Here is a 27,720-nt window from a genome sequence, read left to right on the forward strand (position 1 = left end):
AGGGCGCGCAGCCCCCCGGACCCGCGGCGCGGTGGCGGGGCGGCGGCGGGGAGCAGCCGCTCCAGGAGAGCATCCTTGGCGGCCGGCCGGGAGCAGGTCTCCCTTATCAGCACCTCCTTCGTGCTGAAAGGGGACGCGTCTCACAACCAGGCGATGGTGCACTGGACGGGCGAGAACAGCAGCGTGAGTGCGAGGGGCAGTGCGGGCGGGGTTTGGGGTCCCTGCCCTTGCCATTGCTTTGCTCTTCCAACTTGCGGGGCGGAACCTGCGCTCCGCCGGCCTCGGTGCGGCCGGAGCGCGCTGCTCCCGCCTCCCGCTGGCCGGCCCGGGGCGCGGGAGTCCCCGCGGGCAGCGCTCGGGGTGCTGCGGACGGTGAGGTGCCGCCGGGAGGCGAAGCGCCGCCCTGGTCGGGCCGGCCCCGCGTACCCCTCTCCACTTCCCCAGAAGTTTGGAAAGTTTGCGAGCGCGCATCTTGCAGAGGCGCCGGGTGCGCGGTGTGCTCCGCGCCGCGCTGCGAGGAGGAGGAGGAGGGCGGCTTGGCTCCGGACCGGCGAGGCGGCGTCCCTGTGCGGTCGGTGTGCCCCCGGGTCTGTGCCAGGGTATCCGGGTAAAGGGGAGGCAGGGACGAACTGCGGTGCGGGGATTATCTCCTCCAGCCCCGCATGAAGTCCCAGATTAAATTGTCGAGGCTTAATCGATTCACCGCGACTCAGTCATCCCCGTGTAATCCGCGCCGCTCTCTGCCTCCGCAAGCGCCAGGGAAAGAAAAACCCGAAAAAAACAGAAAATGAAATAAAACGCAGCTCTGGGCTTGAGGTGATGTGAGCAGCAGGAGAGAGCGGGACGGCCCCGCCGGGCGCCGCAGGAGCTTAAGGGCGTCCCGCAAAGGTCCGGAATAGCAGCAGCTCTCCGAGGGGGCTTTTACAGCCACATCGGTGGATAAAAATCGTGCGCTGGGACCAGTGATACTTCATTAGAGCATCAGTGTTCACAACTTTACACAGCTAAAACAGTGTGTCTTGCCTTTATTGTTTATCTAGTTTAGACAGCAACTCTCACGGTGAGTGCCCCTACTATTTTTTAAACTAATTTTCAATATCAGCTAGTCTTCACTTCTTTATGTATTGATCCATTAATGGTTGTGTATTCGCACGGGTGGTTTCAGAGATTTGCTGCTTCTAATTTATTCTTCACTGAAACATTATATCATAATAGTGGGCGTCATGGGTAAATATTACATAGCACCTTGCACTGTCTGTGTAACTTCATAGTCAGGAAAATATCGTTATGAAGGCTTAAGATGAACTTTCTCCTGGAGGATTTTAGTGTTTCTGGAAAACTGAGCATTTTTACAACAGTTCAGCTAAGCTCTGAGTCTGCTTGAACTTTGTGAATTTAGTATAAAGTTTACTTAAACTTGGCTCAGTTCAGAGTGTGCGTGTGTGTGTTATAATTCTCATAAGTATGTGAATTATCATCCTTTTTCTAGGACCTGAAGTCCTGAGTTTTTGCCTGTTTTGCTAGGGAGTCAGCCAGGATGTGGAGCTGCTAAGGCTCCACTTATGAGGATGCAGTGATTCCCTGGAGCATGCTGAGCGCTTATGTTAATGCTGTTGTATAATCAGGTGTCAGAGTTGAAGTCAGCATCATAAAGCTTGACACTTTCAAAGGCAGTTTTTGATTTGCTCAGGAAGGAAGTGTAAGATGATGGTCATTTTCTGTGAAAAGAAAGTGTTGCAAATCAGCAGCATCAGCTATTCTGATTCTGTCCTTCCTCCATTTCTCTGCTATTAGACTGCTGCCGTTTTTTTGTGGACAGTGCTCGCAGGCTGTTAGGACAGCTTCCTTGAAAAATTCAATATTAAAAAGTTGGCATAAGTTCATTTTTTGACATAGAAGGCAAGTAACAGCTTTCATGCACAGCATTCTGCACTCTAAAATGAATACAGTAGAACCTTGCTAATCCACAGTTATGACTAGCGGTCTCGCCTCGCCTCTCTGCAAAGATTTAATAACAGATGCTGCAGTGAGGGCTTGTATTGCTAAAATGTTATTATTTTTTCACAGTATGCTACAGCTCACTTACTAGAATACTACCACGTAGTCTCTTCAAAAGCAAAGATAAATGGCAACTGTCAGAAGAAATGAAAGTGGTTATAGTCTTTGCTGCAACTTAGTTCTTTTTTTGTTTGCTTAGTTGCTATCTACTAATTCATTATTGCAGGATGACGCACTCTTCATGAATGCCTGCGGATGTTCTCTACATTATTTATACATTCAATAAAAAATACTTTTGCAGAGTTACTTATAAAGTATGATGCTCACTCTGCCTGCCATTGGGTGATTACTGTCAACCAAGACTGTATTTGAACAAGTGACCTGGTAATGAAGGACTCTTTGCTGCCTTAACCCAAATTAAAGCAGCCAGTCTTTGCACAGGATGTTTTACAGTATGACTGTCAGCATTTTTTTCAGCATCTTTTCTTTTTAGTTAGCTTTGTTTTATTGCATGCTTCCAGAAGAAGAGCTGATTTTAACAAAGGCGTCCAGAGAAAAATTATTTGTAAAGACAGTTTGTAGAATATTTTTTTTTTGTTTTCATTTTCTTTCTTTTTTTAAGGCATGGAAGAAATACATTAAGCTCAAAGGAAACAGGATGGGCTCAAGGGGATTGAAGAGAATTTCGCTGCATGCTTGTATATTATATTAAAAAAATTGAAAATGAACACCTGATCCCAAACATATTTAAGGTAGTTTTGAATGTCTATTTGTTTAAGTAGATATGTATGCATTTATTTATGTTACTCTGGGTTGTTTGGAGGTAGGAACGCTAACATCCACTGCTTCTCAAAACTGCCACCTTATTCTGTGTTCTTAAATCTATGGCAAGTTTTTCCTTGCCTTGGAAGCACAGGCTTGAGTCATGGATCTCTGTTCTGTCCCAGGTGCATTGCAGCCAAGGGGAGGGCTGTCCTTCCTACAGTGGGGTTTTGGATCAGGCCCTGAGAACCTCAGGAGGCACTCAGCAATCTTGAAGTGTCACCACACACATTTGGCACCTCATTGGAGGTACTTGGCACTTTGTAAACCAAGGAGCTAAACTAGTTTCTTTGCCCTTTACAGCTGTGTGGCTGAAAATCTGACAGTGATGAGCTCCAGATGACCACATATCCTCCTAAACACCTCACCTAGTAAATGAAGAAGAAATATGCAATAGGATTATTCCTTTGAGCTCCATGATGAAGAGACAACTAAAAAAAGCGGAGGGGGCAGCTGCATCTCTCAGGGATGTTCACCTGCATGAATAGTTCATTGAAAGTGCTACCATGGAGTGTGGATCAAGGGCAAATACATCAATGTGAGAGGGGCAGAGGTTAGGTTGATGTGCAGATGGAGTTTTAAAAAAATAATTTGTGTCATGTAAATCATCCTGTGCTGCATTGCTAGGTGCATGAGATTTTTGGTTGCATGAGATGTCCTGAAAGAAACTAGGGAGGCTATAAATTAAACTGATCCTCTCTCCTCCCTCTTCTTTTCTGTACTGTAGAAGTCTGATGTTTACTTATTATCCTCTTCTAATGCTGTTAGTTTTTTGAGTTAGAGAAATGGTCGCTTTGATGGCAAAGCAGAGGATGTGGTTGCATGGATTGTAAAGTGGCCTTGAATCACTGGGAAGATCAGGGTACAATTCCTTGCTTTGTCAAGAGAGAACTGTACCAGGAGGGATGCAAATTGCTTCCCGCTTTGTGTTCTCATTACTTTATTTTGTACTCTAATAATTATTTACAAATCCTATAAACGAGAAGCATGTCTCCAACCTTTCTTGGCAGTGGGATTTATAGTCAAAACTGTCACTGGTGATGCAGGTCTTGCAAAGCCAGTACTTGTCACAGCAAGAGTGTGGCTGGTTAGTGAATTCCTGCAATTAGTATTTCTGCTCTCCGTCCCCTCCGCCCACAGAAATCCGTTGTGAGGTCTTACTTTCAAACAAAGGCTCATGCAAGTGGAACTAATTTTCCTACCAGTCTTAAAATATCATAAACTGAAGACATGACAGGTGGGTGGTGCAACACACCATTTACTGTGGGAAGGGCAAGTAATTGACATCCGTGTAACTGATAAATAACATTGAGAATTGGAATATATACAAGTAGCAGGCTAAAAGAATTGCCCTTAGTGTGTTAAGCTAAAACATGCATGTGCCCAGATGTACTAAAAAATATGCTAGCTTTTCTGATTTGGGGGAAAAATAGTCAATTCGTGACAGTTTTTAAAAATCCTACTTTTCCTTAGGAGAGACCTTAGTCATCCCAAGAGGTTTTTTTTGGTGCTAGATAAACAACTTTGTTTACAAAACTCTATTCTTTTTGACCCTCCTGAAGAATTCCCATTCTGCATTAATACTAGCCAATTAAAAAAAAAAAAAAAAAAAAAAAATCAAAGCCAAAGCAGAAACAGAGGGAGAATGACACTCGTATTCACAATTGATTTTGATTCAGGGGCTGCTCTTCATGCTGTGTGCAGACTGCTAAAGTGTTGTGAGCAGGACTTTGGCCAGCTACTTCCAAGTCTGAAGTTTCATGGTGCCAGTATTTCCTTTTTTTGTTTGTTGGCAAAATATTAAATCCATGCACGTGCTTATTTGTCCAGTAACTTGATGTCATGATCCCCCATAAACATGTAGCTCTTTGTTAAGGAAAATAAATGTAAATATACACACCATTTTTTTCCAAGTCTTAAATATTTAGCAGCAACTTACCAGAAAGGAAGATTTACTGCATGTCTACAGATATTGCTACACACAAAAACTTCAGCTGATCCAGACTTGTCTATATTTGATATACAGATACTTTGTTTAATTTAGAAACTATTACTCTTTTTGATACAGTTTCACCATATATGATTTGCAGAGCCTAGTGATCACTACATGTATTCTTCTGACAGATATTTTATTTAATTGGTTTTCTGTTTTGTTCAGTTTGCAATAAATTGTGAGGAAAACTATAAAAAGCATTGACTTCAATATTACTGTAGCATTACCTGTAATGGTAAATGTAGTTATCTATGCAAACTGGGCAAAAGTCCATTTGTGGTAAGGTTTGGGTGGTGTTTCTGCAGAGTAGTCAGACTACGTTTTATGAAACTAAAGGGAGCATGAGGTCAAAAATCCTGACAGCTCAAACCTTTGATAAATGGCAGATATATCACAAAATGAAAAGTAGATTTCCCATAGGGAGCATTTTTCTTAAAATTCCTTGAGATGATAGTGTGATTATAAAAACAAATAGAAACCAAACCCAATAATCATATTTGAATGGAACAGCAGAATCCCACATGGAAAGCAGAATGATTTTAATCTGATTAAAGTAACTCAGGACTTTAACAATTCTTTTTCCTTTTTCTTTTTTAATGGTATAAAGTTTCTGGCTTACTTCATCTATTTGCTTCTACCACTGTTTTCCCTCTCTACCAGCCTTACATCTTGCTGTAAGTCATATTGCTGCCTGCAAGCTTTCTCCACATTTTGGCAAATTCCCACTGCTAAAGGAAAGAGAGAACCTCTTCTCATCCCCTAAGCAGACACTTAAAATGGATACATTAATTAGTAAATGTGTATTTCAAACATGCTTCAAAGTCCTCCACCATGAACAGCCCTCCACACCTGCAGCCATACCTGGTTTTACCTGGTTTGCTGGTTTAACTGGCATTATCTGGTTTGCTTAGGAGCAAGCTATTATAGCAATACTACTGTTCCAACGTTGGGACAAGCTCACTTTAAATCTAGGAGGGAAATTTAGCAATGTACACTCAAGAGAGACACCAGATTGAAATCCTTGCTCTGATACTGCTGATGTATTACATGTGTGTGATAAACCAAACAATAATTAGGGATGTGTTTAGTCTGGGGATAGCAGTTCACATATGACAGTGGGAACAAAATGCATTCTTCCCAAGCTCGATGGTCTTAGAAATCTACCGATAAAGATCTTTGGAGAAAGAAATGAAGACATCCCTTTTGACTTTATTAAAATTCAGTAGAGTAGTAGATCCCTTTTGAAAGAACAGAAGGGGAAAATGATGAGCTTTTCATAAAATTAGTGATTGTTCCGCTAAAATGGCAAGCTCTGTAAGGTATGTACCACTTTATGAATTTAAAACATGAAACTGCCTAGATTACAGAAGCTTTTATGCCAAGCCTTTTGCCTGTCCAAATATAATATTTTATGATTGTGTCAGTTACGACCAAAGGTTGTTCCCATAAAGGAGAGAGAATCTGCAGTACAGTCAAGTGGGATCTTTCAATGTTCTGAAAACTCAACTTCATTTATGCAAATGTGGAAAGTATACGTTGAAAGTATTCTGCAGTATACAATTCCTTGCTGTAGCTCAGAATTCAACTTGATGACCTGCAACATTCCTTCAGCATTTTTATTCTCAAAGTCTCACATTCCTTACCAAACATTCCCATCCCCAACCTCTGTCCAGGTAATAATCATTTAAAACTCTAACAAATCACCAATTACAAAACCACTTTTAAAGAAATAATGGATGGGATCCTTTGCCATGCCTTTCCTTCTTTAGGAAGGAGAAAATTCTCCACTGCAAGGGTGGCAAGACACTGGAAAAAGTTGCCTGGAGAAGTTGTGGGTGCCCTATCCCTGGAGCTGGCAGGATGGGGCTTTGAGATACCTGGTCTAGTGGAAGGTTTCCTGCCTGTGGCAGGGGGGTTGGAACTAGATGAACTTTATGGTGCTTTCCAAACCAAACCATTCTGTGATTCTATGATTCAGCCATTAAGTCTAAGCTTGGACTTCTGCAGTAGGAAGGAGATAGGGATGGTCTCTGACAATCTTAACAGGCATGCTTGAGAAAGTTTGGCATATCTGCTGGACTTGCTGACTTCCGTGCGATATGTAGAGAAGTGTTTTGCTTATGAATCCTATTGGATGTCGTCAGCCCTGGATGAGGCTGTTGTGGAAAGAGGAGAGATGCTGAGGTGCTGCTGTCTTGCAGGACTGAGAGCCCTCGGCAGAGCTGGTGATGCTCTGCGCAGCCCCGTCACCATGTCTGCGAGCTGTAAGCAGAGTTGAGGTGGTCATGGTGATGCCTGGGGGAAATTTAATGCTTGGCCAGAGACAGAGCATGAGGTTCCAAATGAACAGCTGCTGGATTAAATTGAAGCTGAATAGTAGTGCCAAAGAACTTTGCCTGTTATCTCACCAGTATCTTCTGAAATACCACTTGCCTTACATAGGTGATATTGCAGTTTCCCACCTGCAAGGTGAGAATAATAATACTTTATCTTTTAGGATGGCTTTTGACTAAAAATTAGCTTTGCACTTTGATATTAAAGTAATGGTTGTTACCATAACACCTAAAAGAGACAGGACTATAGAAAATCACATCTGTGGTTTCTTTGTTCCTTTGACTGTTTCACAGTACAGCCCAGGAATGAGAGAAGAAAAGACTGTCACAGGTCATGCAAACTGGTCTGCTTGTTCTGATGTTTGTTTTGATCAGGGCTCCTTTTAATATGTAGTCCAGTTTAATTTAAATGCCTAGACTCTGGCACTTCAAGATCATTGAACGATCTTAAGATTGTGTGACTAAAAACAGTATCAGTGAAATCTAACCTGTATTAAATATGATTTTTCTGTCTTTGTTTAGCAGTATAATGAAACAACTATGCTTCTTTCTCAGTGCTTTTATTTTTTCTACTCTTGTAGACTAATAACTATTTTGCTGAATAACGTTTATTTTGACCTTATAACTTTTCTTTTATAGCTCATTTTTGCTAGTTCTTTAATTGCACCACCTGGATAGGACAGTACCTAGATATAATAGTACCTGTCTATTGTGTATCTGACAGGCACATTTTTAGAAATGTACTTACAGAGATTATTGTTCATTTCTCACATCCTTCTAATTGCTCCAATATCCTTGTGATTATCTGTTTTCCTGGAAAGAAAATCACAGCACAGTAAATAGGTTTGGTTTTTTTCTAAAGGGAAGTCATAAAAACAAATAATTTAGTCATTAGCAAAAAAGGTATTTTTTGTGGTTTCTGTGCAGTAACATGGTTAAAAGGTTGTTCTAGTAGATGAAGTAGGTGTATTTGATGTTTTTTTCCCCCCATTCACTTTATGAACTTTGTTTCTTTATCACTGGAGGCACATTAAACTCCATGAGTGTTGCAGCAGCGTATCTGGAAGCACAAACCCCTGTGATGTGTCCTTACTCCTGTGGAACAGTAGGCCCATGTTTACTGGCCAGCGTGTTCAGTTTTAGCAGATGGCAAGCTACACTCTGTGAAAACACCTTTTTTTTTTTCAGTGTTACTGTTTCTTGTCTGGCCCCTGGACTGAAAGTGCAACAGGGAAAGAGCAGTCTTCCCCCTGCAAGTGTATGAGCAAGATGTGTACTGGGGTTCTGCTCTGAGTTGGTAGCATTTAGATGCTGTGTAATACCAATAAATAATGATGATGGTGATTGAGAATTGAGCTGTTCCACCTGTAAATTTTATCAGTGCTCAGCTTGGCCTTCCTAACTGAGCTGTGGTGGAGAAACATTGCTTTCCTCAGGTGTTGAAGAAGAGCCTGTTTACAATTAATGCATTCCCATGCTTCCCTCCACCAAAAATTGTCACTGCAAGACAGATGCCCAAGGGGATGGAGCTGCAGGGTGAGAGGAGTATGTTGGAATCACTCTTTGGGCTTTCAGCACTGTTTCACAGTGGTAAATGTGACTGATTCTGAAGAAATAGTTGTTTCTTCATTGAAAACACAATTGTATCAGGGGTAGTAGGTTGCCATAAAATCCTCAAGGGGTACAATAAGATATTTTTCCTGTGTTTGCTAGCAGAAGGATGCCTTGTAACTTGGTCTTTTCAGAGGATTGGAACTGTCTGTGAGTCTAAAGCATCTAAATCTGCAGCAGCACTTGTTAAATCTTGCCATTTATGAAGAGCAGAATACACTTCTCTCAGCCCTTGTTTTATGCTCCCAGGTATTGTTTTGGGGGTTCAGCCTAAGTAGGCACCAGTGTTAACATAGGCAGAGATAAGAGTATAACCCTGAGGGATCTCATGAACCCCTTTAGTATGGGCTGCTCTATTTTATGCACTGTTTTTGAAGGGCTCCATGGATGAGATATAAAAACAGAAATAAACCAGACAAAAGCAGCATGTGCTACGAACAGGTGGATTAGTGGATTACTTTCTGGGTGCACAGAGATCTTTACTGTCAATTACCACCACCAGTCAATGGGCATCCAAACAGCTGTAGTGCACATATGCAGTGTTTCAATAATCAGCCTGTTGCAGAGCTCATGAGGTGAATTCCAGGGAGATTTGTAGCAGCAAATGCCTGGAGATGTTCACGGAGCTGGCTGGTGATGCTGAAGTGCATGCAGTTGGATGTCATAGAAACACTAGTGCTCTTTTGCCCACTTCACCTCAACCTGCAGTGATTTCCCCGGTGGAAAAGGAAGTCAAAATCGGATTATTAGGATCTGCTCTGCATTTGTCTTTGTACTTACAGGCTCCAATCTTGATGATTCTTAACTAAAGAAACTCCAGTATCCTACTCCATGGCAGGTTGGTATCAGTAAACTTCTGCCTCTAACTTCCCAGCTGGTTTTGGGAGGGATCCCTCTGTGCTCTTTCTGAACTTTTTGGGGCCCTGTAAGCATTCACATTAGATGTGGCTGCCTCACACTGGTCTGCGCATGTGCTAAGTGAACTTCATTCCTTCTGGCGTCTCTCATTTTAGTCTTGTAACCTGCACTAGTTTAATTGCTGTGCATAGGCTTTGGAATCTTCATTATTGTAGTATTTCATGAGGTTAGAGCATAGAAAAAGCTTTCTTCTCCCAAGCACAGATGCCTCCACACAGGCAGTAGGACTTCATCAAAGTTGCAGCTTTTGATGTAAAAGGCCATTTCTTATTTTGCTAATTTGTTTGGCTTTTAATCAGTGGTTTCCTGTGTTTCCCTGCCTGTTACCCAACCACAAAATGGCAAACATGTTAAAAGGTCTCAGCTTCCTTGAGAGCAGTCTCGAAATATGCTCTTTGCCCTGAGTGAGAAGTACAAGCTGAACAGAAACAATGCAAAACATTTATGCTGGGAGTAGGGTGGCTTCAGAGTGAGAGCTGTGTCCTGAGCACCAGTGACAGACTACAGAGTGAACTCTCTGGCTGCCGTTCACTGTACTGATGCTTGGTGTAGAAAATTGGGAAGCCACCACTATAAGTGGTTCTGAGCTTTTCTTTCTCCCTGGATGAGGGAGGCCAATACTGGCAGAGTCAGCTGAGATCTGATGCTCTTCTTTTTGAAGTTTCCTGGCCTGATAGGAAAAACAAATATGAAAGAATACAGAGTTTCTTCTTTCCTCTCTTGTATGTGACATCCACTGAGGTGCTACTGAGCACATGCAGGAGGGAAGAGGATATGTGGATAGAGCAAAAGTGTCCATATTTTTGGAGCAAGCAGCCCACTATCAATTTACTAAATTTCTCTTGGGTCACAGATACTATTGCTTAACACTGTCTAAAACCACTGTAAAGAAGAGAAGCAAAAAAATGTGTTGCACATCACTTGAAAGCATTTTTGTAGCTCTGTGAAACCCACTTTCTGATCCACTGATAAAGTTATTGGCTCCTATCAGCTTCTGTGAAGGAAGATGCAGAAGGAACACATTCCCTGCATATAAGCTGAATCAGGCACCTTTGCTTAAAAATTGTAGGATGTAGCTCAGTGAACAATTTTCAGTTCATAATGAAATTCATATGTTCATGCAGAATCTCTCAAGGGCCACTGGGCAGAGCTCTGAGGTCCACTAACAAGGTCTTCTTTTCCTTCCTTCCTTTCTTCCTCATCTTCCAACTGCTTTAAACCAGATGTTTCTTTATAAAGTGGGCTTCATTTAGAAGGCTTTGAACCTTTAATAATCTTATTGCTCCTGGAGAACCCTAAGAGAGAATTTTAAAATTTTATTATATAAGCACTTTGTGCTCTGTGTTCCATTTCTTGATTTAAAAACCCTTGGGAGGGAGATGACTGATATCAGACTACCATATATAATCCATGTGAGAACTGGGTTGTTAGCTGGTAAATTATCAATATAATTTTTTGGGGTGGTTTAGTTAACTGCAGAAAGGCACTTCTTAAACTGGCATGAACTGCTACAACATAAGAATTGAATGAAAGACAAGCTTCTTCATCAGTACGTGGACTTGGTTTAGTTTGATCAGTCTGCAAGCACACAGGAATGTTCAGGCTGCTTTTGTGTGTGTTTCTGAGGCTAGAAATGCTTTATGAACACGAGCTGCATGAAAAGAAGAGCCTCCACTTCCTGTTTGAATCAATGTCCATATTATTGTGAGGGATTACATCTTGGCTCTAATGTTCATGACTGTGAAGAGACTGTTCCTGAAGATGGGAATGTAAAGCTACAGAAGGATGTAATTTTTATCTTGTTTGCAGAAACTGCCAGCAAGTCTGGTTATTGCATTGCTGTACTTTGTGAAGTACATCAAGGCTTCCCTGAGGGAGCAGAGCTCAGCCCAGTGTGATGTTTCACAGGGATTGGTAGCTCAGGAGTTGAGCCCATTGAGCTGAGACCACTGAAATTCACATTTAGGCGTAGACTCTGTGCCAGGGAATAATATAAAGAGTTCATAGTCTTTGATCCACAGTCTGTTGTATGTGGATGGTTTGCACAAAATATGCATGCTTTTTATTTTTTTGCAGCCCCTAAATAGACTTGTATTTATTAAGTGAACCTAATTGTCACAGTCCCTATCAGTCAGTCAGAAACTCTGCTCCCCTTTAGGCAAGTTCTGCAGCTGTCCTTTGTTTCTGTTACTTTCCCGTCTGCTTTTTTGTATGTCTCATTCCTCCTTCCTCCTTCTTTTGTCTCTGTGTTTCTCCTTTGTTATTCTCCCTTCATTTCCTTCTCTGTATTGAATCACCTTTCTCACCCCTGAGGGCTTGAATAGCATCATCTTCCCCCTTCCATCTGAAAAAAAAAGATCTTGAAAGACACTGTAATGACACTGACATGTCATCAGTTTGGGGTTTGCCATTCCAGTGAAAATAGATGTTCACACTTGATCACATATTGTGTGTAGAATTGGACAGACTGCATGGCATTGCTTAAGGAAATCTTGTGTTCATGGCAGGATCTCTAGCTCTAGAGCATAGCAATAGCAGATGTTTAAAAAACAATTGTCCCCAAAATACATCATCTTAGTTGAAACTGGCCCACGAGCAGTGTATTTCACCTAATGCCCCAAATCAACTGTTTGAAGAGATCTCTTAAACCTACCTAGGGTTTGTTTTGGATTGGGCACATACTACAAAATACACTGTTTCCGTGTTAAGCTTCCAGGTGAGTTTAATAATCATAATTAGAAATGAAATACTCAAAATTCCATTTCCAGTTCTGTAATCTGCACATGCCATCTAATAAGAATTTGAAATGACTTGGCTGCTCACCCAGGTTTAATTGAAAAATAATCATAATCTATTCAGTGTTAGATTTAGTGTATAGAAGAGGTATTGTGAGCAAAACAGAGCTTCTGAAATGTCTATTACCGTGGATTTTATTGTCTGGATTAAGTTCAGATATTAGTGCACGTCATTCTCATAATTGGGTGATGTCATTCTGAGGTGTGACTTTGCCAAGTATGCCCCATTATTACTTTTTTGCAATGGACAGACAATGAATTCTTTTTCCTTTAAATGAAATTAAATATTTACAAGCTGTTACTTATTGCAGGAATTTAAATGAATGAAGCTTCTTTTGGAAACAAATGCAAGCTGAGGAAAGCAGAGACAGCAAATGAGTTTGAAGCTGTCACAGGAGGAAACTTTGCATCTCATGTATCCAAGCTCTGTGGCTTTATCAGAGCCCTGAAAACATGGGAGTCAAAAGCAGAAACGTGTAAGGTCTTGGTTTCTGGCATATCTTATTTCTCTATTGCAAGTGCACTTGCTGTGTAGTCACTGCAGTTCATGGACTGAAAGAAGATGAACAGATTTAGAGTGCTTTTATCTAACACGAAATTGATACTGTCTTATGGGAATGACTTCTAAGAAGAACATGAGAATGTCTGTACTAGACTAGACCTGTGAATATTTAGGGAAGAACATCAGATTCAGATGAAAATTTTGTGATCCTTCACCAGACAGCTTTTCTGGCCAACAGTGATTTGTGGCTCAGGGGTAACTGTAAAAGCTTCTCAGGTGCAGGAAACACCTTGTTTGTAAACATGAAATGAGAGGGAAGATGAGCTCATGTACTTGATAGTACTGGATTTCTATTATCCTTTCCATAAAGCTAAATGAGCCCAAATTTTGGGGTATGTTCTCTAAGTGATTTAAATTTTGTGGCTTTGTCTCTACAATTTAGAATTTTAAAACCATTTATTGATTCTGTATTGATTTAAATAGTATTTAAATTCAGACAAATTATATAAAGTAAGAAGTAGATCTATCAACACAATTTACAAATTAGGGTTCTTTTTTCTATTGTAAGTTTCTCACCAGTTTGGGTAGTTTAAAGAGTGTTATTCACTTGAGTGAATGTTGTTTCTGGAAAGAAAGATGCTTGGCAAAAGCAGTATTAGACGTCTTTTTGTTTCCATGGAATTTATTAAAGCATCTTTTTAGACAGGTGGATGATGGTGCTGTCATATGCAAAAAGTACAAAGTATCCTGAAAGTTTTCCTTGGTTATTTGAAGTTGAATAAATGTTCATTAAATGGACAATCTCATCTAAGCCAGGATGAATTTTAAATTCAAGACATTACTCTTTTGGTACATAACCAATACAGTGTATGTTCTTATCAACAAGTGAGTCTCATTTTTAATTTATGGAAGTTTACCTGAGAGTATTCAAGTGTCTCACCCTTTCCATGTATAAAAATATGCCTTTGATGTCTCAGCGTTTGACTTTAAAACAGCTGATCTTCTGGTGTGCTGTATAATAAAGTTGTTTTGATACCTACAAGAAATTCTGCTTGTTTGTTCCAAGTTTGCATGGCATAGTTAAGCTAGGTTTTTGTTCAGTAAAAATTGGTGATTCTTTTGAAAAGGAAATCAATAATTTTGTCTTAAATTGCTTAAATGGCTTATTAAACAGGCATGATCAAGTTTCCTAGATTTTAAGAAGTGCTGAAGGTGAGTTTTGAAAATCTTGCTCATTCTTATTTACAAATAGTTAATAATTTTAAAATGGAGATTTCTAGTGCTCTCTTTCCATTTAAAATATTGTATTGAAGGACATCAGTAAAACATTAAATTATAGTGATCTATCTATAGACTCCCTGGGAACCCGAGCTATGATTGTATTTCTCAGCTAGAGTAAAGCAGCACCATTTCATTGACTTAAATTTTGTCCATTATGGTAGGATCCTTGGCTTTAATTTATCTCACAGGTAGTGGAATGTTAACAGTAATGGAAAGGAAGAGGTGCAAGAGCCTACAAAATGGAGAAAAGTAAACAGAAACAAGTAATAATCCAAGAATTGTATTTTAATTGTTGAATTCAATGCTGTTCTTTCTTACTGTTCTTCCTCTTCATTTTGTTTTTTCTAAAATTCTATATAATTGCATTTATCTAGAAGAAACAAGCCTCTTAGCATGAGCAGAAGGTTGTTGGTTTTTGCCTTTGTTTTCTTACTCTCTCTTGGTCCTCTACCTTCCTTTCTATGGATTGGTTAATTTAATCTTTCTAGCTGCTGTGTTCAACACCACTAGGGTCAGCATATTACATATGGAAGGCACATCAGCTGAAGGAAACTAATATCCCAATCAACTTACCACCAGTGCAGATAGAGGGAAACCAGCTGGCATGAGTGAATTGATTTCTGCATCAGTCTCTTCACACAGGCAATCAATTCAGCAGAGAGAAACGAGACCTGAGTCCTCATCACTTCCCTGTAGCAGAAGGCTCCCTATAGAGGAGTTTCAGCCTCCTGAGCTCACTGCTGCACTCATCAAGCTGTGAGAGTAGGGGTTCTCCATATGGTGTCACTGAGCCCAAAGCCTGTAAAAGGCCACAGCAGCTTCAGTGTGTTTTGGGTCAGATCCTTGGGCTAATGATGCAACCATACTAGTCACCATGTTAGTTAACAGGTATTTAAGCCCCAAAAGCATTAGGAGTCTCTCATCTCTCATTGGTAACAGCACGAGGCTCATCCGGATAACAAAAGCAGCACCAATTCTATTTGTAATTTTTTGTAGTTTCTGAATCACATACATGCTAATAATTCTGAGGAATGACACTCAAGCAGGCATCATTATTATATCTATATGGGTAAAAAACATGGTTTTCTTCCCTCACTTTTTTTGGTGAAGTAACAGTGGTGCAGCAAACCAAGTCTGTTTAGTACTAAAAATTTTCAGGTCATTATACTGTGTAACTTAGGTAATTGCTTAAATAGTAAAGTTAAAGAGAAAATAATTAGAAGGCTAATTTGGATTCATCCTTCCCTATTACCACTTAGAGATGTTGACTGTAGAGTTCTGTTATTGCTTCATTTAGCTTGACTATTGCAATGACCTAACTCCTTGCACTTCAGACTGTCCTTGTTCCTAGGTGAGGTAGGGGGTTTGTGTTGCTGGATCAGAGCATGTAGCACTTGTGGCATTCTTAGTACCACAGAATTAGGAGCAAATAAGATGACATTGGCTTACACAAGGGAACAGACTTGCTCTGCTTTGGTCCCAAAGGTGTCATTGATTCTATTTGCAGTACATGGTCAAATACTTGTCTATGGAATCAAAGAGTTTAACAAAAGGTTGTCATAGGGCAGTGTTTGTCACAAATAGTGACATTTACTTGTTGATAGGATAGTATAATGTCAGCATGTCGTGGTACAAATGTCATCATTTTGTGATGTGACAAATTGTCCCCAAGGACAGACTTTTTAAGAGATCCTAACAGATGTTGGAAAAATGAGTATGTTAGATTGATTATATTTGTGTCATATTCAGGAACAATCAGAAGTTTAGAAAGAAAAGCTTGCAGCAATTTGTATCACTTTTCATTCTTGAAGGGTCTTTGCTAATGTCACAAACTTCAGTCATTATATACGTGATGCTTCCTTAGCAGGCAAATTTGTTGATGCATCATGCTTCAAGGCAGCTCCAGAGATGACAATTTTTCAGTAATAAATGTGTTTAATTGGACTGTTCTCCATTTGTAGCAGACTGGATTTTCCTATTTTAACCACAAAATAGTAGGAGAATTTGGACAATTTCCAGTCTGTCAAAATTTAAGTGCAATAGGAAGTAAGATAATTATGTTTGTATTTGTTCTGTCCTTCATTCAAACCTTGTTAGAGGCAACTGTGAAGCATACTAAGCAGTGCTGCTTATACTTTATCTACAAGGCAAATTCAGCTGGGATAGCTGTGCTGTGTTAACACACACCTTACCACACTTATGTTCGGTATTGCAATGTATTCCTGGGCCAGTCCTGTGTATGCTTGATACATACTGTAAGAAATTGAAAGAGAGGATGTTCAGTAGTTTCCAGATGACATTTTAAGTAAAGACATGCAACTTGCACTGAAATCAGGGCCTTCAAGAATGTTGATTTGTTTTCTTAAATATGAAGGGGATATTGTGGTGAGAATGGAAGGCCACAGCTTTTTCTGTGGAAATAGTAGATTTCCTATTCTGTATAAATAGACTACGTGGAAAACTTGTCCAAGCACAGAATAATTGAATCATAGATTTCTGGATTCCATAGTGGAATATAGTCTTAGACAGGCCTAGTCATTCTTCAGGGTGGTGGCAGCATTCAAGGCGGATTCTGTCAAACGTGGATCATAAAAGCAACATGAACAGTGTTAGCAGGCTGTCTCCTGGCCCCTCTTCCTGAAGAGTTGGTGCTCATTCTAAACTGGACTTCAGATAAGTGATCTTGTATGAAACTACTTTACCGTACGTCCTGGTTCCAGCCAGGACAGGGTTAGACAGGAGGGGGCATGGCTAGGACACAGAAGTTATTCTGTACCACCTCACCTCATTGCCAGGGGTGTGGGAAAGGGAATCCCTTCTGGGGAGAAGGGGTTCCTTCTGGTCAAGAAAACATGGTGGAGGGATCAATCTGATATTGTCTATTATTGAGAGGTTTTCTGTGTGAATAATTTCTTTTCTTCTACCTTTTATTGTTAATATTGTTGCTGTTAATATTAATTTTCTAATTTTTTCCTCATTGTTATTTCCAGTAAATTGTTCTTACCTCAACTTGTGCCTCCAATTGGATGGGGGAGGGGAGTGGTACGTGGTTTTAGAGGGAGTACTAAATTGGAGAATGCCATTCCTAAACCCCAACAGCCTTATTTGGTACCAAAAAGGACTGTCATGGTTTCATCCCAGCTGGCAGCCAACCCCTACGCAACCCTCACTTACTCGCCCACAAGCAGGATCAGGGAGAGAACTGGAACGGTAAAAGCTAGAAAACTCATGGGTTGAGATAAAGACAGTTTAATAGGAAAAGGAAAAGCTACACACACAAGCAAAGAAAAACAAAAAATTAATACCCTGCTTGCCATGTGCAGGCGGGTGTTCAGCCATCTCCAGGACAGCAGGACCCATCATGGTAATGGTGACTTGGGAAGACAAATGCCACCACTCCAAATGTCCCCCGCAGCCCCACTTCCTCCTTCTTTGCCTCACTTTATATACTGAGGATGATGTGACATGGTCTGGAATGTCCCACTGGTCAGTTTGGGTCACTTGTCCTGGCTGTGTCTCCTCCCAGCCTCCCATTCACCTCTAAATTCCTTGCCAGCATGGCCATATGGAAAGCAGGAAAGGCCCTGGCTCTGTGTAAGCCCTGCTCAGCAATAACAAAAACATCTCTATATTATCAACCCCGTGTTCAGCACAAATCCAAAACACAGCCCCATACCAGCCCCTGTGAAGAAAATTACCCCAGCCAAAACCAGCACACCGTAGATATGAAAGATCTGTTGAAATTTGTGCTTTCCAAGCCTGTATGTTCTCAACTTTCTTTTCACACAGAAATTCCGTTTTGTGTTAAGCACTTACTCTGCCTATATAGTTTGAAGATTTAAAGTTTGATTTGCTGTTCTTTGAAAACACAGATTAATACAAATAAAGCATAGTATATTCTCTAAATGAGGCCAGGGTGGGCTGTCCTTGGACAACTCCCCAGGAGCTGGGGAAGCCTGTCCACTCATGTTGGCTTCAACTGTGACACTGCTGTCAAAGAGAACTGTGCTCCTATGAACTTTCCCTGCTGTACTTGGCCAATACTGAGCTAATTCTCTGTGATTACACCCACAGGAAGCTGTAACTTCCTGCTGAGGAAGAGAAATTGAATAAAAAAAACAACATAGTGTTTGATGCATATGAATAGTGTTGAACAAACTTTAAACAGCTTTCTAATCAAGATATTAGGACATTGGGCTCTTTTTTCAAACTGTTTGGTCCAGAGCTGACACACAGCCCATCTTTCTCCTCAGTAAGTTCCTGAAGTAGGAAATTGTTGCTCAGACTGCAAACAGTGTAAGCCTCCATTTCCATAGTTTCTGTCTCAAAAATAGACTTCAGGTGAGTTGTGATTTCTCTACAGAGGGCTGCCTGGTTGTACCTTAATGTGTTCCTGCAGAAATGGCAAACAAGGTGGGTCCAGTCATTTTTGAATCTCTTGGGCTTCAGGAACCACTTTTGGTTTGCAGGGCTGCCAGAGGCTTTCTGTTCAACCTTCAGCAGGTAACTTGAATCTTTCTATATCTGAATGTCAAATACGGAAGTCTTGTTCCACCTCTTTGGTTATAAGGGCAACATCAAAGATCATCAAGTTGTTGGATACTTTGGAAATTTATGTGATCACGTTACCATAGGTAAACAGAAGGGAAAGAGTGGCAATCTACACAGGAAAGTTATTTTTCTGATGTTTGTCTGATATAAGGGAATCTCATTTTACAGTCACTTATCCAGAGATTTCATGTGGCTTTACATCTTCCGTGGTATTGCTTTTTAAATGCTGTACTGTACAAACAGTAAAGCAAGGTGGATGGTTTTTCATTTTCATGTATTTTTAAAGTCTTATACTTGCATTAGGGAAAATTCCTTCTTATTAAGCCACTTTTAATTCTGATATATATTATTTTCTTTCATAGTAGCATCTATTTTAAAAATCCTTGGGAAATTTTAACTTCCTTAAGGAATGTTTGGTATTTTTAAGATTATTTTTCTCAGCTATATGTTTTTTTAAATTTTAGTTTGGTAAGAGTTATAAATTTCTTAGAATCATTGCATGCATAATAATTTGAAATGTGCCTGGCATTAGTTCTGTAAAAACAATCTGGATGTTCTCTGATCTGGATCTACAGAGTCATAAAATATATATGGTACTGTATTAAGTTTTATAATGCTCATTACTTCACTGTTGTACCTGTTGGGTAGAAAATCACTGAAGCGAATGAAGAGTATTGCTCTTTGGGCAGCAGAAATATTGGAAGTGCTTTTACATGGCCCCTTCTAGAGATGAGTTTCACTGCAGGGTTCAGCAAAGAAATAATTAGTATTTAAACAGTTTGCAAAGGAATATGACTTCTTCTCCTTACAAGAAGAATTACAAATCAGTGAAGCACTGCAGAAGTTTTATTTGGGCTAAAATAATTGCCACATGAGGTCTTCGAGTTATAATGAGGGATATCTGTGGTCTAGGAGAGTGAGCTTATAACTCAATATAGTAGGACCTTGTTTTGATTCCTGAATCTTTCACCTGACTGTCATTGCAATTTGGGGCAACACTCTTTGTTCTTGTTCCGCTTGTTAGAGCTGTATTACCAATGTAATCTATATGTCTTTAATATTAACTGGGCCTTCATATTTAGTTACTTTCAGGGTCAATTGCTAAGCTACTTAGACAACAAATTTAACCTACCTGCTTTGTAATCACTGTAACTGTGTTCTGGAAGGCCTGAGGGCCTACATGTGTTGTACAACATTGACCATTGTACTCTAGGCGATGAGCTCCAAAAGGTTAAATATTTAGATAATGCTAGCCAACCTTCTGCTTATAACCATAGCCCTAATAAACCCCAATATTTGTCTTGATGTCTTTCTATTTTGAAAGGGATTTTAATTTATGTTCTGTAGTAGATGTATTTATTTAATGTGGATTGTGTTAGCATTGCTAATGGTCATAATATGTTTAGTTTCAAAAGATACTTGCTTTGAAATTTACTGCAAAATAGTGTAAGTGCAACCATTTACTTGGGAGTATCTAGGAGAAAGTAATGTTTTTGTTTTAATTTTAGAATAGGTCATTGTAGCATTCCACTTTCATTATTGAAAAGCCAGTTAGTTGTTCTCAGGAGAGTTGTATAGGGCATGAAACAGTCCTGTAAGCACGGTGGTGCAAAGCCATAAGAAAACGTGTGAGTTTGTGGTGAGTGTATAATCCCAGTGCAGTTTTATGGGATGAGAGCTTGTAGTCTGGATCTCATGTAAGCAGTTCCTGAGTGTCAAGCGGGGGCATGCAAGCCCCATTTATGTAAGTGGCTGAGGTTCACCTGTCTATTGGTGGGTTTAGATGCTTTGCAGTATGTTGAGTTTGCATTCTCCCAGGTTCTAGCCCTCTTAAACTGTCCAAACCCAAGGTTGTTTTTAAGTGTACTGCTGCTTGGTGCAGCTCTGCAGCCACTGTGCTGATGCAACTGAGATAGATTGCACACAGGCAAGGGGCTGAGAAAAAGTGGCCAGAGCAGTACAGAAACATGAGCATTGGGAAGCAGCTTCACTGCTGAGCAGTGTTGTGAAACAGATTCCTTAATGTACAGTTTGCTACCTGTTTGTCTGGGTAGCAGTGCTGCTACAGAGTTTTTCCAGACTTGTACAAACACTCCCAGCTGGTTTCACTGTAGTTGTTTGTGGAGAACTGAACTGGAGAGGATTTATTGTGATAACAAGAACCTGGACAGATGTGTTAGACTATTTTCTTTAATGTTTGATTTAAATCTGTTTTCCTTCAGTTTACTTCTTTCCCTATCCACTCCATATGGAGAAAAGTTTATTTCCTGTCTGTTTTCATCAAGCTTTAATATCTCTGAAAGCCTTTATTAGACTTCTCCTATGTCTTTAGATTTAATAACCTTAACTTTGTCATCCTTTCCTTGTTGCTCTCTTGGTGCTGCTTTTCTAGACCGCTCATCATTTTTATGGTGCTCTTCCAGGCTCTTTCCAATTAATCAGCGTTAGTCCTGTGATGCTCTGGCAGGAACACACTCTTCCTACTGTGGTCTTCTAGGTACCTTTGTTCATTTTATTGGTAAACTCCATGAATTTAATTCTTTTTCTTGCTGACTAAAATAATGTATAAGGAGATTAATCTTTTAGAAAAATAGGAATTTTTGTATTTCTGTGTTTTTTGCTTCTCATGGCAAACTCTGCTTTGAATTAGTGTATCTACTTCAAGTCTTGCATAGTGGCATTGGGTTTTGCATGCCATTTTCTAGATTTTCTTCCTTTCTGGCATATGGGCACACAGCATATGTCCTCCCACATCCCCTTTCACCTCCACTTCACTTTTACTGCTGGGCAGTCTCCCGGTCTCCTGTAATCTGGTTTTTTCTTTTTTTCTTCTATTTAATCTCCTGGCACTGCTGGAATTTTTAAATCTCCCTCTGCATCCTTATTTATTCAACCTATATGAGCTTCATTATACATTTCTGGATTATAGACATTTATAGGTAAATTATGTGTAAGCAAAGTACACAAGTAAAAACAAGTTCTGTTAAAATTAGAAGCTCTTGTGCGTGTATATATACTTACTTATACCTCACTTGAAACACTTTGCAGGTTAACCTCTCCTTTCTTTTCTCCACAGAAGATCATTGAAATGTTTACAAATAATGACCTCTGTGGCCTTGGTTGAATGTTTCCTTTTCTCTTGCTTTTCCCATGTGGCCAGTGTGAAATCTGTGCTTCTGAAACAGTACCTTGTATGTCCCTTAGGTTTTGATTTTGGAGCAGGACATATAGGTGCTACGGTAAAGCAGGTAATAATATTCAGCAGATGTTAATGCATTCAACATAGGCGTCTCACTTTTATTATTATTACTGCACAGCTTTTAAGTGTCCCTGCGTCTTCCTAGGCAGGTATCTGGAATTTATTGAAGTAAATTCCTTCTGGGTGTTTACAGGAAAAATGGACAAATGTGATTTGATAACACTGATGATTACACAATTCCCTTTCTGCTGATGAATTCAAAACATCTGAGAGCTATATGAAATTAAGTGTTATCAAGACCAAACACTGAATTAAGGTAAAACCAAACATTGGTTGAACTCTCAGAACTGCAGAATTTTTTGCAGAGACATTCAGAGAACAGAAGAAAAAATAACAGAATATTAAGGAGCTTTATATCTATAAGAATTAAACTGATTTTTCAGATAAATAGAAGTGCATAGCTTGCTGAACAGAACAAAGAAGAAGCATGGCTAGTGCTTCTAGCAAGCCATTGCTACTGACAGTGCAAAGAAATTGTTGAAGAAAGGCTATTGAAGAATAACCAGTGGAACATGGGGCACCAGTGAGCAGAGTGTGTCTGCTCTGCACACAGGAGTGCTGTGGTAACTTCACACAACATTAGGTGAAGTTTCTGGTGCAGTTCATGTGTAGCAAAATGCCTCACTGTCTTGCAGGCTCTACTTTGCAAGCTGAGTAGGTTTCACAGACTGCCACTGGCATTGGCTTAGGTAGGAAAAGACTGAAAACTACAGGGCTTGCCATGAATAATGAGAAAACTGAAATGCTGAAGGCATGGAACTTTGTATTTCCCAAGTATTTTTTCAGAGGTCAGTGAAGCTTTATCAGCAGTTGTGTATGCTGTCCTGGGGGACCTGTGTTGTAAAGAAGCACTCTGAATTGTAATATGAGAATTACCACTGATAGGGTCCAAGACTTTGTTAGCTAAGGACAGTACAAAGCCAGAGTGCTAAAGGAAGGCTAAGCACTTTAGTACCAGAAGCAAGAGGTCTCAGATCTTCAAAAGACATCATAAAAGATTTGGCATTTAGGTAGTTTCCCTGAATATTAAAGATTGCTCTGGACTTGACATTTTTACTGCTTGGACTGTTTTTTAATGCAGTCAAGAAGTTTTTGGAGTTCATGGTGTTCTTGTTGTAGGAAGAAACAAAGGTGAAATTTATAAATATATAACAGAGACTCTGAAAATAATTTGGGACCTGGAAACAAATAGCAGAGGACTTTGGGCCAGTGGGAGTTGCTGCTGTGATTTAAAGTCTGCCACCTCTCTTGAGAGTCAGGAAGTTTAGCTCTGAGGTAGTGTGGGGTCCTGTTGAATGTGCAGGTATATTTAGAGATGTGTGAGATTTTTGTGATGGGGAATAGTGATACTGTTGTCATCAGGCTCAGTTTCCCACTTTGGCTTTACTACGACCAGGTTGGATTTTTGAACAAGTTCTGAAATCATTCTCTTCCTTGACTTGGATAACCTACATTTTATTTTCATTTTGATGCTTTTAATCTCTCCAGATAAAACTTCGGGGAAAAGACAGTTTCTTATCATGCATTTCTGTGGCACAAAGTGCAGAGGAATCCCAAATTTGAACAGTTTTGAAGTTCTATAATGTGGAAAGAGGAGTTCACCAAAAGCAGAGTTGATGCTTGTTATTTTGCCTGCAGGGCTGTAGCAGATCTTTAGAAAAAGTTTACAGAGAGAGCATTGGCTCCACTTGTCTAATAATCTATGCTTCAGTAGTTTGTGATCCCACGTATGTTCTGCTTCAGGCTAGATAATTAGTGTTGCCAGTGGTTATCTCTTTCTGTGCAATAACTCATATCTGTCCTGGACTGGAGGATGATAAGCTTTTGTTGCATCTAAGGGGTTGCTGTGCATCCTCATGCCACTGTATATACAGTACTTAATCAGTAATAGTCTCTCTGGATTTTCTTGCTCTTGCTTTTTGTGCCAGCGAGCATCTTTCAGGGTTTGAGAGAGAGTGAGTGGGTGATATATTTCACTGGGGAATGAGAACTGTTAAGAGCAGGTCAGCTATATCATGCTATGGTATTTTGTTAACTTGGGCAGACAAGACTTCCTTTCACCAGGGATCATATTTTAAACTCCCAGGGTGAGAAAAAATGCTTGTGACTTTTCTTCCTGAGTGAGAGACATGTTGTACAGGGCCATGCAGTGTGTAGAGCTTAACAGGAATATTTAGCCATTGGTCTGTTTCAGCGCACAGGAGATCAGCCTGTAGAGTTTGGCAGCTTGCAGAGAGCTTGTGTGAAGATGGTGCTCTCTATGTCTGGACAGCACCAATGGCTTGGGGTGGGCACAGGTTTGACTCTATGCTCCCAGCTTTCTTGGGAGAAATGTCACAGCATCCAGTTGTGACTAGGGAGTAGAGAAAAGAAGTGGGGAGCAGGAGACCATTGCCACAATTTCTAATTGTAAATACTCCTTCAGTTTGTCTTTACTTTGTACTGAATCTAAGTCAGCAAGGAATAAGCAATGAGGAATAGACAGAAGTTACGAGTGAGATGTACAGTGTAACTGAGTCCAAAAATGTTTACAAGATCACACTTTGATTTTTAAACAATTGCTTAAACAGATAGTTTATTGATAGAAGGATATTTCTTGCATTTGAAAATGATTTATGGTTTATACAGTAATTGAAGTGGTAGTCACTTCATCACACTTAAGTTTATTGATTCCATTAGCACATTGACCTTCTTTCTGCTGAATCACCAGCTTGAATGTCTGTGCTGTGGGATAAATTAAAAGGAAAAGATGTCATTTTTCCTAACTATGCAGGATCCAGTTTTCTGCAATAAATAAAGAAATGAAAACCAGGAAACTAGTGGAAAATTAAACATTGCAGGAGAAACAATGTTTTGAATCTCTCTAATATTTAATGGATATTTCAAAGTAACTTTGTGTCTATCACAGGATGTGTTTTCTGCAGGTCAGTCGTGAGTGCTGAATTAGCTTGCTCTGTTACAGTGGCCAGCATCTGTATTCTGGCAGTTTGACTACACAGAATTCCAGAAGAATATGGAAACTATCATATGAATGGGACAACAAGGCCAGCTGGAAAATTATTTCTGTGTGATTCCACTTTGTATATTCCACATGTTAAATAACAGTTTCCACACTTTTATTTTTCTGCAGAAAGATTGCTCATAGTTGAGTGACGCTTAAAGCTGCAAAAATAAAAATGGAGAGCATGTGAGCTGAAAGACAGAAATCACAGAAAGATAGAAATTGCAGAAAGGCAGAAATCCCTCTTTGCTTGTGTTCTGCTGGGGCAGCAACTCCATCCTCCTCTGGCCTCTTTATGAGTGAGCTGCCTTCTGCACTCTTACTCAGTCTTATCTCTCCTTTGGGAAGATAGTGGTTTTCTGCACCAAACTGCCTGTAAGAGCAGGAACTGCTACCTTGCCAGAAGCAAGGGATTCTTTGTCTCTGTCTGCCCTCCCTGAGTTCCTGGCATTGTTCAGCTTGTGGCAGTTCTGTGGGACAGTGTGGTGTGAAAGCTGCTGGTGTGCCATGACACTGAGTGCTCATCCAGCCTGAGCATAGCACTAAAGAGCGAACATTTTGGCTTGTGCTGTATGTCCCTTAGATTTGATAGGTTTTCTCTTTCTCCTCTTAATCACTGATGAAAGTCAGCCAGACTGAAAGGACATGTTTTGCTCTTTGTAGCTGGGAAACAGAACAAAACAAGGTAAAGATTTGGCCCTTGGGATAACTGAAATGAGAATAACCCATCATTCTGTGTCTGTTGGAAGGATAGGTAATATTTTTACCATTTATAGTATATGCTAGGCTAATGGATTTAAAGCTTCAAAAGCTCCTGTAGGATATTCTGGCCATTTAATAATGCAGTTCTGAAAAATAAAAGACTTTGATTGCAACCAAGGCTCCATATAACCCTATCAAGCTAACATTCAAGGTCTCTTAGTGGTACTTAGTTAGTGGTAGAAGAGGTATTTAGCAAAGTCATCTTAGGAGCACAGTATTTTTAAGAGCATGGTTTGTGTCTGGCTTACCACAAAGTGAGTTTTGACATGATTCCAGGAGCACCTTTTCATTGGATTTCACCCAGGCATTCTGTGCTTTCACTGGAATAAGCCTGGAAAAGCTAAAGGGGAGAAAAAGAAATTAGGAGTTGTCATGCTCTTTCCAAAAGTTTTTTTCAAGCAGATTTGTTTTCATCCTATTGTATCCTATTGCAAGAGGAAAACTTTTGGATGCAGAGTCTGATTCAAAGGGATCACATAGTCTTACCTTTATTAAATTGTGATGTGAGTTGGGCCATATGGCACAGAAGTGGAACAGGGAGACTATGAAGGGTTTTCTCCAGGGATCCAACTCTCTTTCTGTGACTACAGTAGAGTTATTGCCATTCTATGGTACAGGCATGCTCAGGTGCTGTGCTGAGAAGTGCAGTACAGTAATCTGGACTGAATTAATTTCCTCTATATGACAACAAAGTCTCTGGCCATATTTTGAGGTTGGTTATATTGGTATTGTTGCTCAGAAGTTTAAAAGCTTTCTAACAGCCAAGTGGAAAGGGCATTTCTCATTATTGTACTGATGCATGAGACATTAAATGCTTGATGTTGTGTTCACAGATGAGTGTACAGGTTTTTGGCAAAACCTAAGAGTCAGATTCAGTCATGCAGATTAAGGCCATATTACAGTATATCCGAAGGGGTTATATACACCCAGGCTGAACCACTGGGTCTTTCATGTGAAATAAGGAGTAGGTTTTTGCTAAATGATACAATTGGCATAATATTTTATCAGCACATTCTTTCTTTTTTTTTTTTAATCCATTTGATTAAAGAAGAAAACAGGATCTAATTTAATTTATCTTCCTGCTCCCTGTAAAAATCTGTTTTACTGGCAAATTAGAATTTCTGAAAATTTTATCAAGAAAATACTTTCCATCTGACAAGGCTGAAACGACAAAGTTGCCAGGAAACCAAAAATCTATGAGACGTTAATTAGAGAAGATGGTCTGGCTTTTGCTTTTGCCATCTAACTCCATTTTTCTACCCTTGCATCATTTCACAAAGTCCAATAACTATTTTAGGTTCAGTAGCCAGCTGATTGACTTTTCTTTAATATTGCATAGCATGAATGAAAAAAGAATTTATTTGTAGAAGTATCATGAAATATTTGTCTGTGCTACCTATGAAAATACAATGCATTTTTCAGATTTTATGTGGCCTGTATTTAAATGAGAAAAGGTGGAATGGTAGCCAAAAGTGTCTAAGCACATATGAATTGCAAGAAAAGCCTTCTACAAGCTCACTGTTTATTTTATTAGAATGGTGATTAGGAACCAGTATGAATACTTTGAATACAGAAAGTTTGTGCTTCCCACCTCCTGATTTAAGGAGATGCATAAGAATGAAATTAAAGCAAATATGCCAGTAATTTACTGTGTTGTGTGCATTCAGCATACTTGCTCTTTGACAAGTATCCAGCTCCATTCAGTGCCAGCTATTTCCTCATCATGTAATAGAAGAAGCTGGAAGGAGCTGCTCAGCATATTCTGGTTGAGTTTTGCTGCTGGGTAAAGAGGTTTGAGGGGGCCAGATGCAGAATAAGCAAGATGAGGCAGGATGCTATAGGAGCATGGATGCTGGTTCAGCTGCTTGTTGTAGGCTTTATTTGTACTTTTTTT

General features: G+C 39.9%; 1 protein-coding gene across 7 annotated transcripts in view; it reads left to right on the plus strand.

Annotated features, from left to right (window-relative positions):
• Nucleotides 1-56: 56 nt before the first annotated feature.
• The window catches only part of SORCS2 (sortilin related VPS10 domain containing receptor 2), a 548,208-nt gene continuing 520,544 nt past the window's right edge, over nt 57-27,720 (plus strand). For 6 of the 7 annotated variants that reach the window (XM_042053480.1, XM_042053482.1, XM_042053478.1 and 3 more), the window contains exon 1: nt 57-183. In XM_042053480.1, the coding sequence (XP_041909414.1) occupies nt 154-183 (30 nt within the window). In that variant the 5' untranslated portion in view covers nt 57-153. Of the gene's footprint in view, nt 184-590; nt 1,061-27,720 lie in introns of those variants that run through there. The other variant, XM_042053486.1, reaches the window with a different exon arrangement.

The sequence above is a fragment of the Corvus kubaryi genome, unplaced genomic scaffold (genome assembly GCF_017639235.1).
Source record: "Corvus kubaryi isolate FWS band 111438036 unplaced genomic scaffold, C.kubaryi_AGA036_p1.0 split1-131, whole genome shotgun sequence".
Lineage (NCBI taxonomy): Eukaryota > Metazoa > Chordata > Aves > Passeriformes > Corvidae > Corvus > Corvus kubaryi.